The sequence below is a fragment of the Helianthus annuus genome, chromosome 14 (assembly GCF_002127325.2).
Source record: "Helianthus annuus cultivar XRQ/B chromosome 14, HanXRQr2.0-SUNRISE, whole genome shotgun sequence".
In the NCBI taxonomy this organism is placed as follows: domain Eukaryota; kingdom Viridiplantae; phylum Streptophyta; class Magnoliopsida; order Asterales; family Asteraceae; genus Helianthus; species Helianthus annuus.
Window position 1 is genome coordinate 100,327,195 of NC_035446.2, and position 14,463 is coordinate 100,341,657.

A 14,463-nucleotide genomic window follows, 5' to 3' on the forward strand; every position below is an offset into this window, starting at 1 on the left:
TTTGTCCTTGAAATATGGCTTGATGTTTTCAATCAAAAACTTTACAACTTACAATACATTTTATCAACAAATTTGAATAGGTCCCATTCACATAAATTATATAATTTTTTTCTTGTTTCTCCATCTTCTTTTTCAACGTCAAACTCTTTATTGACCTCTTTGTGTGGTTAACACTTAACCCTCTTTTTCTTGGATGACTTAGAAATTTCAATCCAACAAAACGCAACGTTTACGACAAGCCCTTATTTTTTTTAAATAAAAACATTTTTTTTATGTTTGTCATTTTCTCCATCAAACATTTTATTGTTTAGACTTTAGTATTTGGGACCATTAAGATTATTGCTAATTTTCCTCCAAGTGGCAGCATTTTAGGCCATATGATTTTTCATTTTTTACCCATTAGATTTCCTTATTTTCATTTTGATCCCTTGTTGTTTTCATAATCAAAATTAATATAATACTTTAAAAAAAATATTTAATTGCTAGTTAGGAATTTCAATTACATTATTTTGATCTTTAAAAGGTTTGATTTTATTTTTGCATACACCTGAAACGAATCAAGAATAAAAAAAACTTATACAAATACGTACAAATTAAAGATCAAAGCTTTTGACGAATTTATTCAAAGCCCGACAAATTTTCAAGAACCGATCGAGCTTCATCCGGGCAAAGCTTCAGATCCTGTATGCTCAAATAGGCACCTGAAAACAAGAAAACGATACATGAATAACTACTTTTGGAAGATCGGTTAAGTGTCTTACTGCCAGTATAACATTCAACTTAGGATAAACGTTAACACATGAAAAACTTAAGGGGTCGAAGCGTATATTTTAATAGTTAATAGTAATTTACTTCCCACACATATAGACATTTCCCACCATAGCTTGGTGTTATATGACCAAGTCCACCTATAAACATTTAGAGGTCAAATTGTCATATTTGCCCTTTAGATGAATTATATCCATACCTTCAACTTACAACTGATAAAGGGTAAATCAGTCAATTAACTTAATGGAATGTTTATATAAAAATTGCAAATTGGCCATGTTAATTAGGAATAGTTTTGTCTTAATAAGAGAATAAAAGAATGTTCATTCAGAAAACAACAAACACTACAAACCAACACATAGAAACCTCAGAAATTACAAGTAGAGACCTATACATACACTCTGTATATGTACACACATGTATGCATGTATATATATAGTAACATACATGAAGCAAAACAAGAAGATAGAACTTAGAAGAACACTTTTGAGTTCATATTATTTGTAACTATATCTTATAAAGTTATCATTCCAATGGAAATCCAATTCCAACAATATCCAAGAGGAGGGAATAGAGCGTCGGTTCCAAAACCGAGCAAAGGAAGAGGTAGAAACGGCAATGGAAACAACAACAACAAGTATATAGGGGTGAGACAAAGGCCTTCAGGGAGATGGGTGGCTGAGATCAAAGACACAACACAAAAGATCAGGATGTGGCTCGGGACTTTTGAGACGGCTGAAGAAGCGGCTCAAGCCTATGATGAGGCGGCTTGCCTTCTTCGTGGTTCAAATACACGAACCAACTTCATAACCCATGTCTCTCATAACTCCCCACTCGCTTCCCGCATAAGAAACTTGCTCAACACCAAGAAAATGGCCAAAAAGAGGAATCAAGATTCTTGTATTCCCGCGGTTCCAAGTACAATTAATGTTGCTAATAGTTTAAGTATTAGCAACAGTAGTAGCAGTAGCAGTAATAGTAATAGTAATAGTAACAGTAGTGCGAGTCATAGTGGTGGGAGTGGGGACTCGCTTTCTTCTAGTGAAAAAGTAGAAGAAAATGTTTCTCAACTATTCGATGATGCTTATAAGCCGGATTTAAGCAACTGTTCTTCTGAAGCATGTGATTTTTCATGGGGTTTTGGAGGTAAACTTGATCAAAAATATCCATCGAGCCAAGCAGTGTTTGAGTTGCCTAACTCAGGAACGGATCTTTCTGAATTCGAGAGGATGAAAGTGGAAAGACAAATATCGGCTTCATTATATGCCATGAACGGGGTTCAAGAATATATTGAAACCGTTAATGACTCTAATGAAGGGATATGGGATCTACCTCCTTTATGTTCTTTGTTTTGTTAATTTTTATATTTTTAGTATTTAGTTGCGGTTTTATAAAAACAAGGAACTTTCTGAGAGATGAACCGATGTAGATGTTCTTGCTATTGCTAAGATGTAAGAAGCAAAAATATCAAGTTGTTCATTTGACTTTTGTGGAAGGTTGGTTTCCATTGTCATTTTCAAGTTAGTTTAATCTGCAATCATATGAATATCAAGATATTGATGTCGTAGTTTGAATTATTTTGTTTCTCTTGCTTATTTAATAAAAAAAGTTACATGTTGATTAGCTCATCAAATGATGCCAACTTTATTATGAATTAGCAAAGAAATCCCTTCCAATTATTTTAACTATTTTCCATGGTTGTACAAGTAAAAGAGAAGGTTCAAGTGCGAATTTGCCAAAAAAAAAAAAAGTCTAAAAACAATGTATGTTTATATTTGACTTTTATGTCTGGTTATGGATTTGGAGTCGGGGGTCTCACTTGAAGCAGTCTCTCTATTCCTTGGGATAGAGTAAAACCTGCCTATATACCTTACCCTCCCCAGACCCCACCAATACTTTGAGTACGGTGAGGACTATACTGGGTATGGTTGTTGTTGTTGTTAGTTATATTTTCGTACAAAGTCCAAAAAATGACTAACAAGTTAAAGCTGTTCCTTTTTATTAACGACAGTCCAATTACGATCCGATAGAATAGTACAGCTAAGTGAATTAGGCTTTAAATAATTCAGGTTTGTTAATATTAAGGTTGCTTCTAAGTTATAATATCCTAGTCTCATAGGGACAGATCAACTTACTCATATGGCTGCTAGGAAAACTACATATGTTTTGTTTTGTAAGGCGGAAAGATCAAGATTCGGCATCGCTAATAACAGCGTAGCTAATTAACCTTAGTCTATTAGTGTGGAAGTTTCTAAAGTTTGGTGCAATGGCCATGTCTCTATGCTCTTGTGTGTGTGAAACTTATGTTAAACTATTTTCCACATCTATCAAAGACTTGATTATTCATTTATTCCTAAGGAAATGCAAAATATTACGAATTTAATAAGAGTAAATTACAAAAATCGTTCTTTATGTATGTCACTTATTGCAAACTGTGTCCTTTATCTTCAATAATTACAGAAAACGTACTCGATGTTTGCAAACCCTTGCAAGTTATGTCCTTTAGCCCTAACTCATTTAATTTTTTGTGGTTAAATCTGACCAAATGGACCCCACATGAGGGTATTTTGGTCATTTTACTCTCATGTGGGGTCCATTTGGTTAGATTTAACCACAAAAATACCCTCATGTGGGGTCTATTTGGTCAGATTTAACCATAAAAATTAACCGAGTTAGGGCTAAAGGACACAACTTGCAAGGGTTTGCAAACATCGAGTACGTTTTCTGTAATTATTGAAGACAAATGACACAGTTTGCAATAAGTGACATACGTAAAGGACGATTTTTGTAATTTACTCATTTAATAACTACAAATGGAAACAACTATGCACAAAGATGAATATAGAGAACAATGATAATCATCTTTTAAGGTTGAAAATTTTAACAAAGACTTACCAGCTGCTACTCTTCTTCTTCTTCCTGTTCCTCTTCGGCATCTTGACCAACTTCCTCGTAATCCTTTTCAAGAGCAGCAAGATCTTCACGCGCTTCTGAGAATTCACCTTCTTCCATGCCTTCACCGACATACCAGTGTACAAATGCACGCTTTGCGTACATCAGGTCAAACTTGTGGTCAATCCTATTGAAAACCTCAGAAACAGCTGTGTTGTTGCTTATCATGCAGACTGCACGTCTTGTCTTCGCAAGATCACCCCCAGGTACCACCGTGGGCGGTTGGTAACTTATTCCACACTTGAAACCAGTAGGACACCTGTAAAACAGATAAAGTAATCGTATCATTCTTGCTCGACGTTAAAGGTTTTAAAAATACTTAACGTGTCAAGTATTATTGCATAAGCTACTAAATGGGGTGCCTTATGTAAGAATAGATTCTGTTTAAATCAACATACCAATCAACAAACTGTACGGTCCGTTTGGTCTTCATAGAACCAACAGCAGTATTGACATCCTTCGGAATAGCATCCCCACGATACATCAAACAACAAGCCATATACTTCCCATGTCTCGGGTCACACTTAGCCATCATATTAGCAGGCTCAAACACGGCACTTGTGATCTCAGCAATCGAGCTCTGCTCATGGAAAGCCCGTGCAGCAGAGATCACGGGTGCATAAGACGAAAGCATGAAATGAATTCGTGGGTATGGGACCAGGTTTGTTTGGAACTCGTTAATATCCACGTTAATGGCTCCATCAAACCTCAAGGAAGTGGTTAACGATGAGATGGTTTGAGATATCAAACGGTTTAAGTTTCTGTAAGTTGGCCTTTCAATGTCTAAAGCCCTTTTGCATATATCGTATATGGCTTCATTGTCTAGCAACACCACCACATCCGTGTGTTCTAAAAGGGAATGCGTTGATAACACACTGTTGTACGGCTCCACAACCGCAGTTGATACCTTCAATTCCGTAACGTAATCCATCATGTATATGCGTTATTCATCGAGTATGCAATAACTATTCATTTTAATATGTATTTTAAATAACCTGTGGCGATGGAAAGATACTGAAGCCGAGTTTGGGCTTTTTCCCATAATCGACAGACAAACGTTCCAAAAGCAAGGATCCTAATCCCGAGCCAGTGCCACCACCAACGGCGTTAAAAACCATAAATCCTTGCAATCCGGTACAGTTATCAGCTAACTTTCTCACGCGATCAAGACACAAATCGACAATTTCTTTTCCCACTGTGATAACAACACATACATACATTTTTTTTTATCTAAAATATTTAGCTTATGATAAGTTAATAAAAATGATTTAAGGGTGTATTTGTTAACCTGTATAATGTCCTCTAGCAAAGTTATTAGCGGCATCCTCCTTGCCGGATATGAGTTGTTCAGGATGAAAGAGTTGCCTGTAGCTTCCAGTTCTGATTTCGTCGATGACAGTAGGCTCCAGATCAACAAACACAGCCCTGGGAACATGCTTACCAGAGCTGGTTTCACTGAAGAAAGTACTGAAGGAATCATCTGTAGATCCCGTGCTCTCGCTACAAACACATCAACACAACTTATCATCAATCAAAATGATCATACTCAAAATTCACATTTTATAATTCATATCCTACACGTTGGGATCAATTCGTATGTGATTTCACCAAAACACGACATATCTACCAAAAATCATTAAATTCTTTGTGGGGTGGCTCGACTGTATAAAAAAATAAGTCGTTACTTAGGGCCTCCACATATACGCAAATTGGATTTAAATAATTCCAACTTTCTCAATTTTGCCAATAATAATCCCAACTCAGTTATTTGCCGATAATAATCCGAACTAGTCCACTTTTGGCCGATAATAGTCCGCCTTTAAAAATAGCTTAATGGAGTTAAGTTTTTTCCAAATTACAAAGTGATGTTTTAGGGATTTTGATCAGAACGAGCATACGAGTCAATTTATGTCAAACTTATCTCGAAACAGTGCTCCAAGCGGCTTGATTTTTGTTAATTGGAAGTTTAAACATCCGAATTGAAGCACCGTATTCGTCGTTTGGGGCAGCCGGGCAGTATTTCAAGGTAAATTTTACATCAATCAACTCAAATCCTCGTTCTAATCAAAAGCCCTAAAACATCGGTTTGTAATTCGGAAAACTTAACTCCGTTATGCTATTTTTAACGCAGACTATTATCGACCAAAAGTGGGCCAGTTCGGATTATTATCGGCAAATAACTGAGTTGGGACTATTATAGGCAAATAATTGAGTTGAGACTATTATCGGCCAATTTGAGAAAGTCGGGATTATTTAAATCCAATTTGCCCCATTTATCAAAAACAAAGATTCAATATATTTGCAGGGTTTTCTTGCCTTTTAGAAAATGTATACAAAACACGCGGGTCATCATATTTACACGTGTTAACATCTTAAACAAAAACAATATTTGTTTTTATGAAAACGTTCCAAAAAGGTTGAGCCGGCCATGCAAAACGTGGTGAGAAAGCGTATGCTAAGGATACCTTCCTTGTAAGAATCCGTCGTTCTGGATTCCGTGTTCGAGACAATAGAGCTCCCAACATGCATTGCCGACCTGAATGCCGGCCTGTCCAATGTGTATGCTAACGATCTCTCTCATGATTGTTATGTGTTGAAGAAGATGAAAATGGAAAATGGAAGATTATTAATAAATAAAAGAAAATAGGGAATTGAATGGGCAACCGATTGATGCGGAATCCCACTGATTCTTTATTTCTCCTTGCCGCCAAAATTTCTTTGTGTTTGCCACTCCATTCTATCCTTCACCACCCAATTTCTTTCAAAAAACCTTACATATTTAGGTATTATATTATAATATAATATAATATAATATTTCACACCATTTGATTTTAACATGAAATTTATAGGTTACGATTTAATATAAACTAGTTTTTGGGACCCGCACTATGCAGCAGGACCGTTATACCGAACAAAAAGTAACATAAAAACGTTAATCTATACACACGCGTTAGGACACGTTAAATCACAAAAAAATAGACTGAAACGTAAAATATTGAAAACAATAACCAACTCGACTTAGCGCACGCGCGTTACGAATGAGCTTTTAAACCAGAAAAAAAAGATATAAAATGTTGAACCTTATTAACCGCTATTTTTTCATTTTGTTTGATATATAAAACACATTTGAAAGTGTGATCATAAATTCATAATTAGCTTATAAAAATAGTATTTTTTTTTCTTTTTTGGAGTTAGTTCTTACTTCACCAAAAAAAAAAAAAAAATAGAAATAAAAAAGGAAAAAACTAAAAAAATATGAGATAGGAGTGGAGACAAGATGGACCAATTAGCTAAGGATATAAGGGAGTGGTAACCAATAAAAACAAACAAAAATTGAATAGTATTATTATGAAAGAATATATTATTTGAAATTTATGGGTAAGAAGTTTGAAAATTTGGGGTAATTGTAAATTTGGGGTAATTGTATTTTAAGGCAGCATTGCTTTATAAATTCCCTTTCACACCATTGACCATTGACCATTCACTTTATGTAAGATACTTACATTACCCATGCTTAGTCACTTGTATAAAGAGCAATAAACACTTGCACATAATTGAACAGTGTAAACAACTAACAAAAGAATTTTGCAAATTAATAGTGGGGAAATTAGTTTTTTTTACGTCGTGCGTTGCAGCGAAACTGAGCAAATAATAATGTAAAACAAACGTGCTTTGAAAATAAAACATGTTTTCTAGAAAGTCAACCGTTAGAACGGTTTAGTTTATCATCGCACCATTTTATAATACCAAATAAATACTTTATTTTGAGTACAACTTCGTTTTTAACAAAATTTATAAAAGCGGAATGTTAAAGAAAAATCAAGCATAACTACGTACTTAAATTTTTAGGAAAAAGTAACAAACGTAAATTATTAAAGAAATATCAAACTAATCGATAAATTAATATATGTTCTAAAAAAGAAAAAATTATAAGAAAATGCTAAAGGATCTATATAGTTTTAAAAAAAGGAAAAAATTTAAAAAATATGTTGTTAAAAATAAATATAAGATACTATTTCAATATATTAAAAAAATTATAAAAAGCTATATATTATTATAAAAATAAAGTTACCATTTATCGTTATTTATCAACAATATATATAATGTGTTTATGTTAGTTTCGGGTCGACCCACAAACAAAAACTCAATAGATCGGGTTTTGGTCAATTTGGTGGATTTGCATGTTGACTCGTTTAACCGTATTATTTTTAAAGAAATGTGTTTCATGTTATAATCAAATATGGGTATTAGAACTGTTCACCGGTTTATTATTTGGGTATTAAGTAGTTTGGGTCAAGTTATTTGAGGTTTTTTTGTGTGTATGCTATCATATTTGATCTATACAATAATCAAGTTTGTTGGATTCGTGTTGTTCGGTTGTCGTGCCTGTCGAATTTGGTTAGTTCGGGTTTGAACATAATTATTAAATTAAAAAATTGGTTTACGCACTACACTTTTGGTCCAAAAGATTCCATCGCGTGTGCTGTTTGGAAAGTTAATATAACTCAAGACAAGAACATAATCCTCATACTATTTTGAAAGTCAATGTGTATTCACGAATTCTTGATTACATGCCAAAACTTAGACTAACGTAGCTCATGTTAATTGGGTTTTGGGTTAATCAGTGCAGGCTATTCGGGGTTTTAATATTCAAAGGCCTAACCCATACCCGACCCTAATGACAAATGGTTTAACCAGCGTTCGGGCGTTCGGGCATTCGGGCATTCGGGTAACGTGTTTGTTCAGGTTGGGTTTATCGGGTACGTGTGGAATCGAGTTGGCCTAATGTAAAACGATTGAGTATTTTATTGCATAATTTACAAGATAAAATAAAAACGAGCATCATGAGTTATAGGTTGAACGTATTAGTTTTACTAGGGGAGTCAAACGTGGATTCGTATTGAAATGATAGTAAACATGTAATCAAGTTGTAAGCATCTTTAACCAGGTAGGTAAAACCGTAAAACATGTCAATAAAGGGTTAGTGATTGTTTGATTAAGCAAGTTAGCGGGGTTAAACAAGTCAATGGAACATATCCGCTTAATAATACATGTTACACCGAAATACCGAACACAACAAATTTACCTATATCTACACTTACAATGGTAAGGAATAGTGTTCTTTCGATATTGGTTGAGAGAGGCGGCAACTAACCAGTGGATGTCATGGGACATCCATGTAACAACCCGACTTTTAGGGTCATTACATGTATCAGTCATTTCTTGCTTAATTATTGCTTAATTACTCTAAGAGATTCGATAATAGTTGACCCGTTGCGGTAATCTATATATATTGGTGGTTTCTGTAACAACCCGCATTTTGAAAGTCAAAGTACAAGTCAAAGTCAAAGTCAAAGGAAGAAAAGATTGCTAAATGCGATCTGTCACTCCTTGCTTAATTACTGATTGTACACCTTGACTTGTAATCTATTTCTTTAATCTATATACTTTAGTTGTATTATGTGGAGTATCTATAATAATCGTAGTTTAATCGTGTCGCAACCCCCGTCCCCTTAAAAAACCCGGGTACGGATGGCCGCGGCCAGTTTCGGTGGTATCTGGTGTTTGTCCATTTTGGCAGTGGAAATTACATCAGGACCGTAGTTAGGAAATATTTTATCAGAGTAAAATACAACACTTTCATAACATTAAACACATGGGATGAAACCCAAGTTTTAAGTACACACATTTTCATAGGAATAAATCATATTTTTATTTAATAAAAACATCTATTTATTTTAGGTAACTTTATTGCCACTTTTTCAAGTTTTTTGTGCTGTTCAGCTGGCTTCTATTTGGCTTTCACATTTTGTTACCCGAAACGTGTTTAAAAACATTTTGTCAGTGGGAAATACTGGTGAGTGAATCCCAGTTTAATCAAGTTTAAATAAAAACCATTGTACAGTATTGAGGGCGGTCTCGCAATTACATTTGTTTCCAAGTCATATCAATTACCACCCACGGTACTGTCAACCCGACTTGTGGAAATGTTACCCCTCACAAGGCAGTAACAAATTTTGTATACAAAACCCAACATACCGACGATAATTGTATCCTTAAAAATACTCAATAACTGTTTAATATATATTATTAATTGTGTGAGGTTTTGTAAAAACAATCTGCAAAAAGGAGATTACTCACATTGCTGTTTTAGGTTTTCTGTAAGGGTTTCTTGGAGATTATCTATAATTTACACAAATGCACACGTGTTAGTATAATAACCCATTTTAACATTAGTAATACCCTCCCCGAGACGGCATTCCAACGACTACGTCGGGCAGAACCACGGCAGCCGTTACGGAACCCTAGATCAATCGGGTAGCGTATCTAATACGTATCCAGGGGTTATGATACTTACAACGGAGCAGAACTTCATTATTTAGGGGGTATTATACCCGAGTATAGTGCCTACTATGTGAAAATTGAGAGAGAAAGAAAGATTTGGGACGAACTAACTGAAGGCCCGATGCATGCAATTTATAGGGCTGATTCTTGGGTTCGTCGCGCCCCGCGTAAACTCAGGCCAAGGCCTTCGCGGCCCGCGAGGCTCCCTAGGGTAGGCCCTAGGGTTGCCGAGTCAGCCCTAGACCCCACACGTGACCCGACACGTGGCGGCACCGGGTGTCGCCCTGATCCCTTGCTGTCGCGGCCCGCGTAGGCAGTAGCCAAAGGCTACGCTCCCCGCGAGGACCCCATTTTTCTTGTTTTTAATTAATTTTTATAATATTAAAGGTGTTCGGGCCCTGTTTTTGCATATGGGGTGTATTTTAAGACATATTGGGATATTTTAAATATTTTTAGGGTGTCGAAAAATTTAGGAGGGTGTCAGTTTATTTTAGGGTTATTATATCCTCCCCACCTTGTTTTAGAGCTCGTCCTCGAGATCTACTGGAACAAGTGTGGATATTTCCTTTGCATTTCTGATTTAAGCTCCCATGTGTATTCTGGTCCTCTTTTGGAGTCCCATTTCACTTTGACCAGAATTAATCTCTTGTGCTTGAGATTCTTGACTTTCTTGTCTTCAATCTGTAGAGGCCTCTCTACAAACTTAAGCTGTTCATTTACCTCTATATCCATAAGAGGTACTACCAACGATTCATCAGCTAAGCATTTCTTGAGATTAGATACATGAAATACATCATGTATTCCTGCCATTTCCTCTGACAGTTGTAGCTGATAGGCTACAGGTCCTATTCTTCTAATAATCTCAAAAGGTCCAACATACCTGGGACTTAGTTTTCCCCTCTTGATGAATCCTACCACTCCTTTCCAAGGAGAGACTTTCAACAACACTTTATCTCCTTTTTGAAATTCCAATGGTTTGCGTCTGTTATCCGCATAGATCTTTTGCCGATCCCGTGCTGCTTTCAGTTGTTCCTTGACTTGAATGATCTTGTCGGTTGTTTCCTGCGCTATCTCAGGTCCAGATAGTTGCTTTTCCCCAATTTCTGCCCAATAAACTGGGGTTCGACACTTTCCATAAAGTGCTTCGAATGGTGCAACATTAATACTGGTGTGATAAATGTTATTGTAAGAAAATTCTATTAACGGTAAGTGATCGTCCCAATTACCTCTGAAATCAATTACACAAGCTCTAAGCATGTCCTCCATTGTCTGAATTGTCCTTTCGCTTTGTCCGTTCGTTTGAGGATGATAAGCTATGCTTAGATTCAACTTGGTTCCCATTGCTTTTTGGAAACTTGTCCAAAAATGAGAGGTAAAATGGCTATACCTATCAGAAACAATTGATAAAGGAATTCCATGTAATGAAACTATTTCATTTACATACAATTTGGCTAATTGTTCCATATTGAAAGTTTCCTTTATTGGTAGGAAATGAGCTGACTTAGTTAGCCTATCTACAATCACCCAGATTGTATCATTACCTTTTCTTGTTTTGGGTAATTTGGTAACAAAATCCATTATTATCAATTCCCATTTCCATACGGGCATTTCTAATTGTTGTAGCAATCCTGAGGGTTTCTGTTGTTCAGCTTTGATTTGTGAACAGGTTAAACACTTAGAAACATAAGCTGCTATATCCTTTTTCATTCCTATCTACCAAAAATTCTTTCTTAAATCCTGGTACATTTTATCATTTCCTGGATGCATTGTATACTTAGATTTATGGGCTTCTTCTAATATACGGTGGTGTAGGTTTCCTAATTTAGGTATCCATATTCTGTTCTTATGGAATCTCCAAATTCCATATGTTCTTTGTTCTAACTCCTTAATCATTCCTTTTAACTTTTCAGTATCCTACTTGATTACTGATTCTTGTGCTTTTCTAATTTGTTCATTTAAATCTACTTGTAGATTTAATTTAAGAGAACGTACCCTTTTTGGCCATTCATGATACTTTCGACTTAAAGCATCAGCCACTACGTTGGCTTTTCCTGCATGATACTGGATATTACAATCATAATCACTAAGAATCTCCATCCAGCGTCTTTGTCTCATATTTAGCTCCTTTTGCCCGAAAACATACCTTAAACTCTTATGATCAGTGAAAATGGTAAACTTACTACCATAGAGGTAATGTCTCCAAATCTTAAGGGCAAAAATTATGGCTCCTAATTCCAAATCATGGGTTGAATAGTTCTCTTCATGATTCTTAAGTTGCCTAGATGCATACGCTATAACCTTTTGACGTTGCATCAATACACATCCATAACCTAACTTAGAAGCGTCACAATATACTACAAAATCTTCAGTTCCTTCTGGTAACGCTAGTATGGATGCATGGGTTAATCTTTGCTTAAGAATTCTAAAGGCTTCTTCTTGCTTTGGTCCCCATTCAAACTTAATGGATTTACAGGTTAGCTTAGTTAAGGGAATGACTATTCTAGAAAAATCTCGAATAAATCTTCTATAATAACCGACTAATCCTAAGAAACTTCTTACCTCGGTTGGTGACTCAGGGGTTTTCCATTTCGTAATTGCCTCGATCTTGGTGGGATCCACATTAATTCCTTCTTGATTGACTAAGTGTCCAAGAAACTGTACATGTTCTATCCAAAACTCACACTTTGAAAATTTAGCATAAAGCTTTTCTTTTCTTAGTAAACTTAAAAGTGCGTGAAAATGCTTTGCATGATCATCTTTACTTTTAGAGTAAATGAGAATATCATCTATGAAGATAATTATGAATTTATCCAAATATGGCTTACATATTCGGTTCATCATGTCCATAAATGCGGCTGGGGCATTGGTTAAACCAAATGGCATGACAGTAAATTCATAATGACCGTACCTTGTTTTGAAAGCGGTTTTAGGAATGTCCTCTTCCTGTACCTTTAATTGATGATATCCCGACCTTAAATCGATTTTAGAGAAAAATCGAGCTCCTTGCAATTGATCGAACAGATCATCGATTCTCGGTAATGGGTATCGATTCTTAATTGTGACCATGTTCGGTGCTTTGGCAATTGGTGCCGTTCCTGGTAGCAGATGGATTCTGAATTCAACTTCCCTGTCCGGCGGTAGTCCTGGTAACTCTTCTGGGAATATATCTGAAAACTGGGATACTACTGGAATATCCTTTAGTTCTTTTCCTTTAGTGTTAGTGATTATGGAAATTAAATACACTATAGATCCTTTTATTATACAACTTGCAGTTTTCATCACATAGATGAATTTAATGGATCTAGATGGCTTATCTTCTTTAACTGTGATCTTTTCACCCTTTGGTGAATTTACTTGAATTGACTTTTGATCACATAAAATACTGGCTTTATTGGCTATTAACCAATCCATTCCTAATACAATATTGTAACACCTCGAAAAAATTTCGTCCAATAATGCATTGACACGTGTCATGGGCATTGGATATGCGAAAACATACTTTAGAGGGACTAAAATTGACAAACAGTCAAAACTATGGAACGTAAGGGTCCAAAGTGTCAACAATGGATAAATAGACTCTATGATAACCCTACATAATGTTTATAACCTTAAACGGATGGATCATGGATCATACGAAGCGGAAATTGCACAAAAGTGAGGAATTACAAACTGCAGGGGCCAAAAGTGTCAACATGTTGAATTTATACCTCTGAGTGAACTTTTGGTAGACCCGAAGCTTTGTAATGCTAAAATATACTCACTAGAATATGTGGTAAAAATTTCGTGAAGTTTCGTTATCGTATGAGAAAGTTATGGCCAAAACCGTACTTGAGGGGTTAAAAGCGTCAACGTCGAATTTCATGGCATTTCGGGTGAGCGCAAAGTTAACCGAGGACATTACCATGTTGGTAAATGTCCCAAGGTTCTTAAAAACCAAGTTTGGGGATTTACGAGTCAAAATAAGTAGCGAAAACCTCGCGTGCGAAGACAGGGACCAAAACTGCAACAAATGAAAAATGTTTGGGTACTGCAGACCCCAGGCGGCCCGCCTGGGCTGCCTAATGCGGGCCGCATGCCCCTGCCAGATGCAGAATTCGCGAATTAAGTCATTTTGGGTCCGAATTTGAGTGCAAAACAGCTGTGATCACCTCCATTTCTCACCAATAAGATTACATGCATGTTGGGACACCTGTTGCCTCCTTACAACATCTGATTTCCCTTATAATTCAGATCATTTGTTCATTTTGAGGCACTTGCATTGTAAACAAGAACACATTCAAACTTGCAAGAACTCACAAGGCTTTCCAGGAGCAATCTGATCGGCAAGACCACTTCCAAGTGCTATCTAGGCTTCATTAGGACCTTTGTAAGCATTCATATCATTCTCTAATTCGTTCT

The 14,463-nt window shown here is 36.0% G+C and overlaps 2 protein-coding genes across 2 annotated transcripts; one reads left to right on the forward strand and one right to left on the reverse strand.

The window, feature by feature from the left end:
* Positions 1–449: 449 nt before the first annotated feature.
* LOC110908746 (tubulin alpha-5 chain) lies at positions 450–6,437 on the reverse strand. Its single transcript, XM_022153722.2, has 6 exons — positions 6,186–6,437; positions 5,009–5,220; positions 4,716–4,915; positions 4,119–4,627; positions 3,664–3,979; positions 450–701 (listed from the first exon to the last, which is right to left on the reverse strand). The coding sequence occupies exons 1-5, from the start codon at positions 6,299–6,301 to the stop codon at positions 3,670–3,672; spliced, it is 1,347 nt and encodes a 448-aa protein (XP_022009414.1). The 5' UTR covers positions 6,302–6,437; the 3' UTR covers positions 450–701; positions 3,664–3,669.
* LOC110908747 (ethylene-responsive transcription factor ERN1) lies at positions 1,198–2,388 on the forward strand. Its single transcript, XM_022153723.2, has one exon. The coding sequence runs from the start codon at positions 1,302–1,304 to the stop codon at positions 2,124–2,126; it is 825 nt and encodes a 274-aa protein (XP_022009415.1). The 5' UTR covers positions 1,198–1,301; the 3' UTR covers positions 2,127–2,388.
* Positions 6,438–14,463: the final 8,026 nt, after the last annotated feature.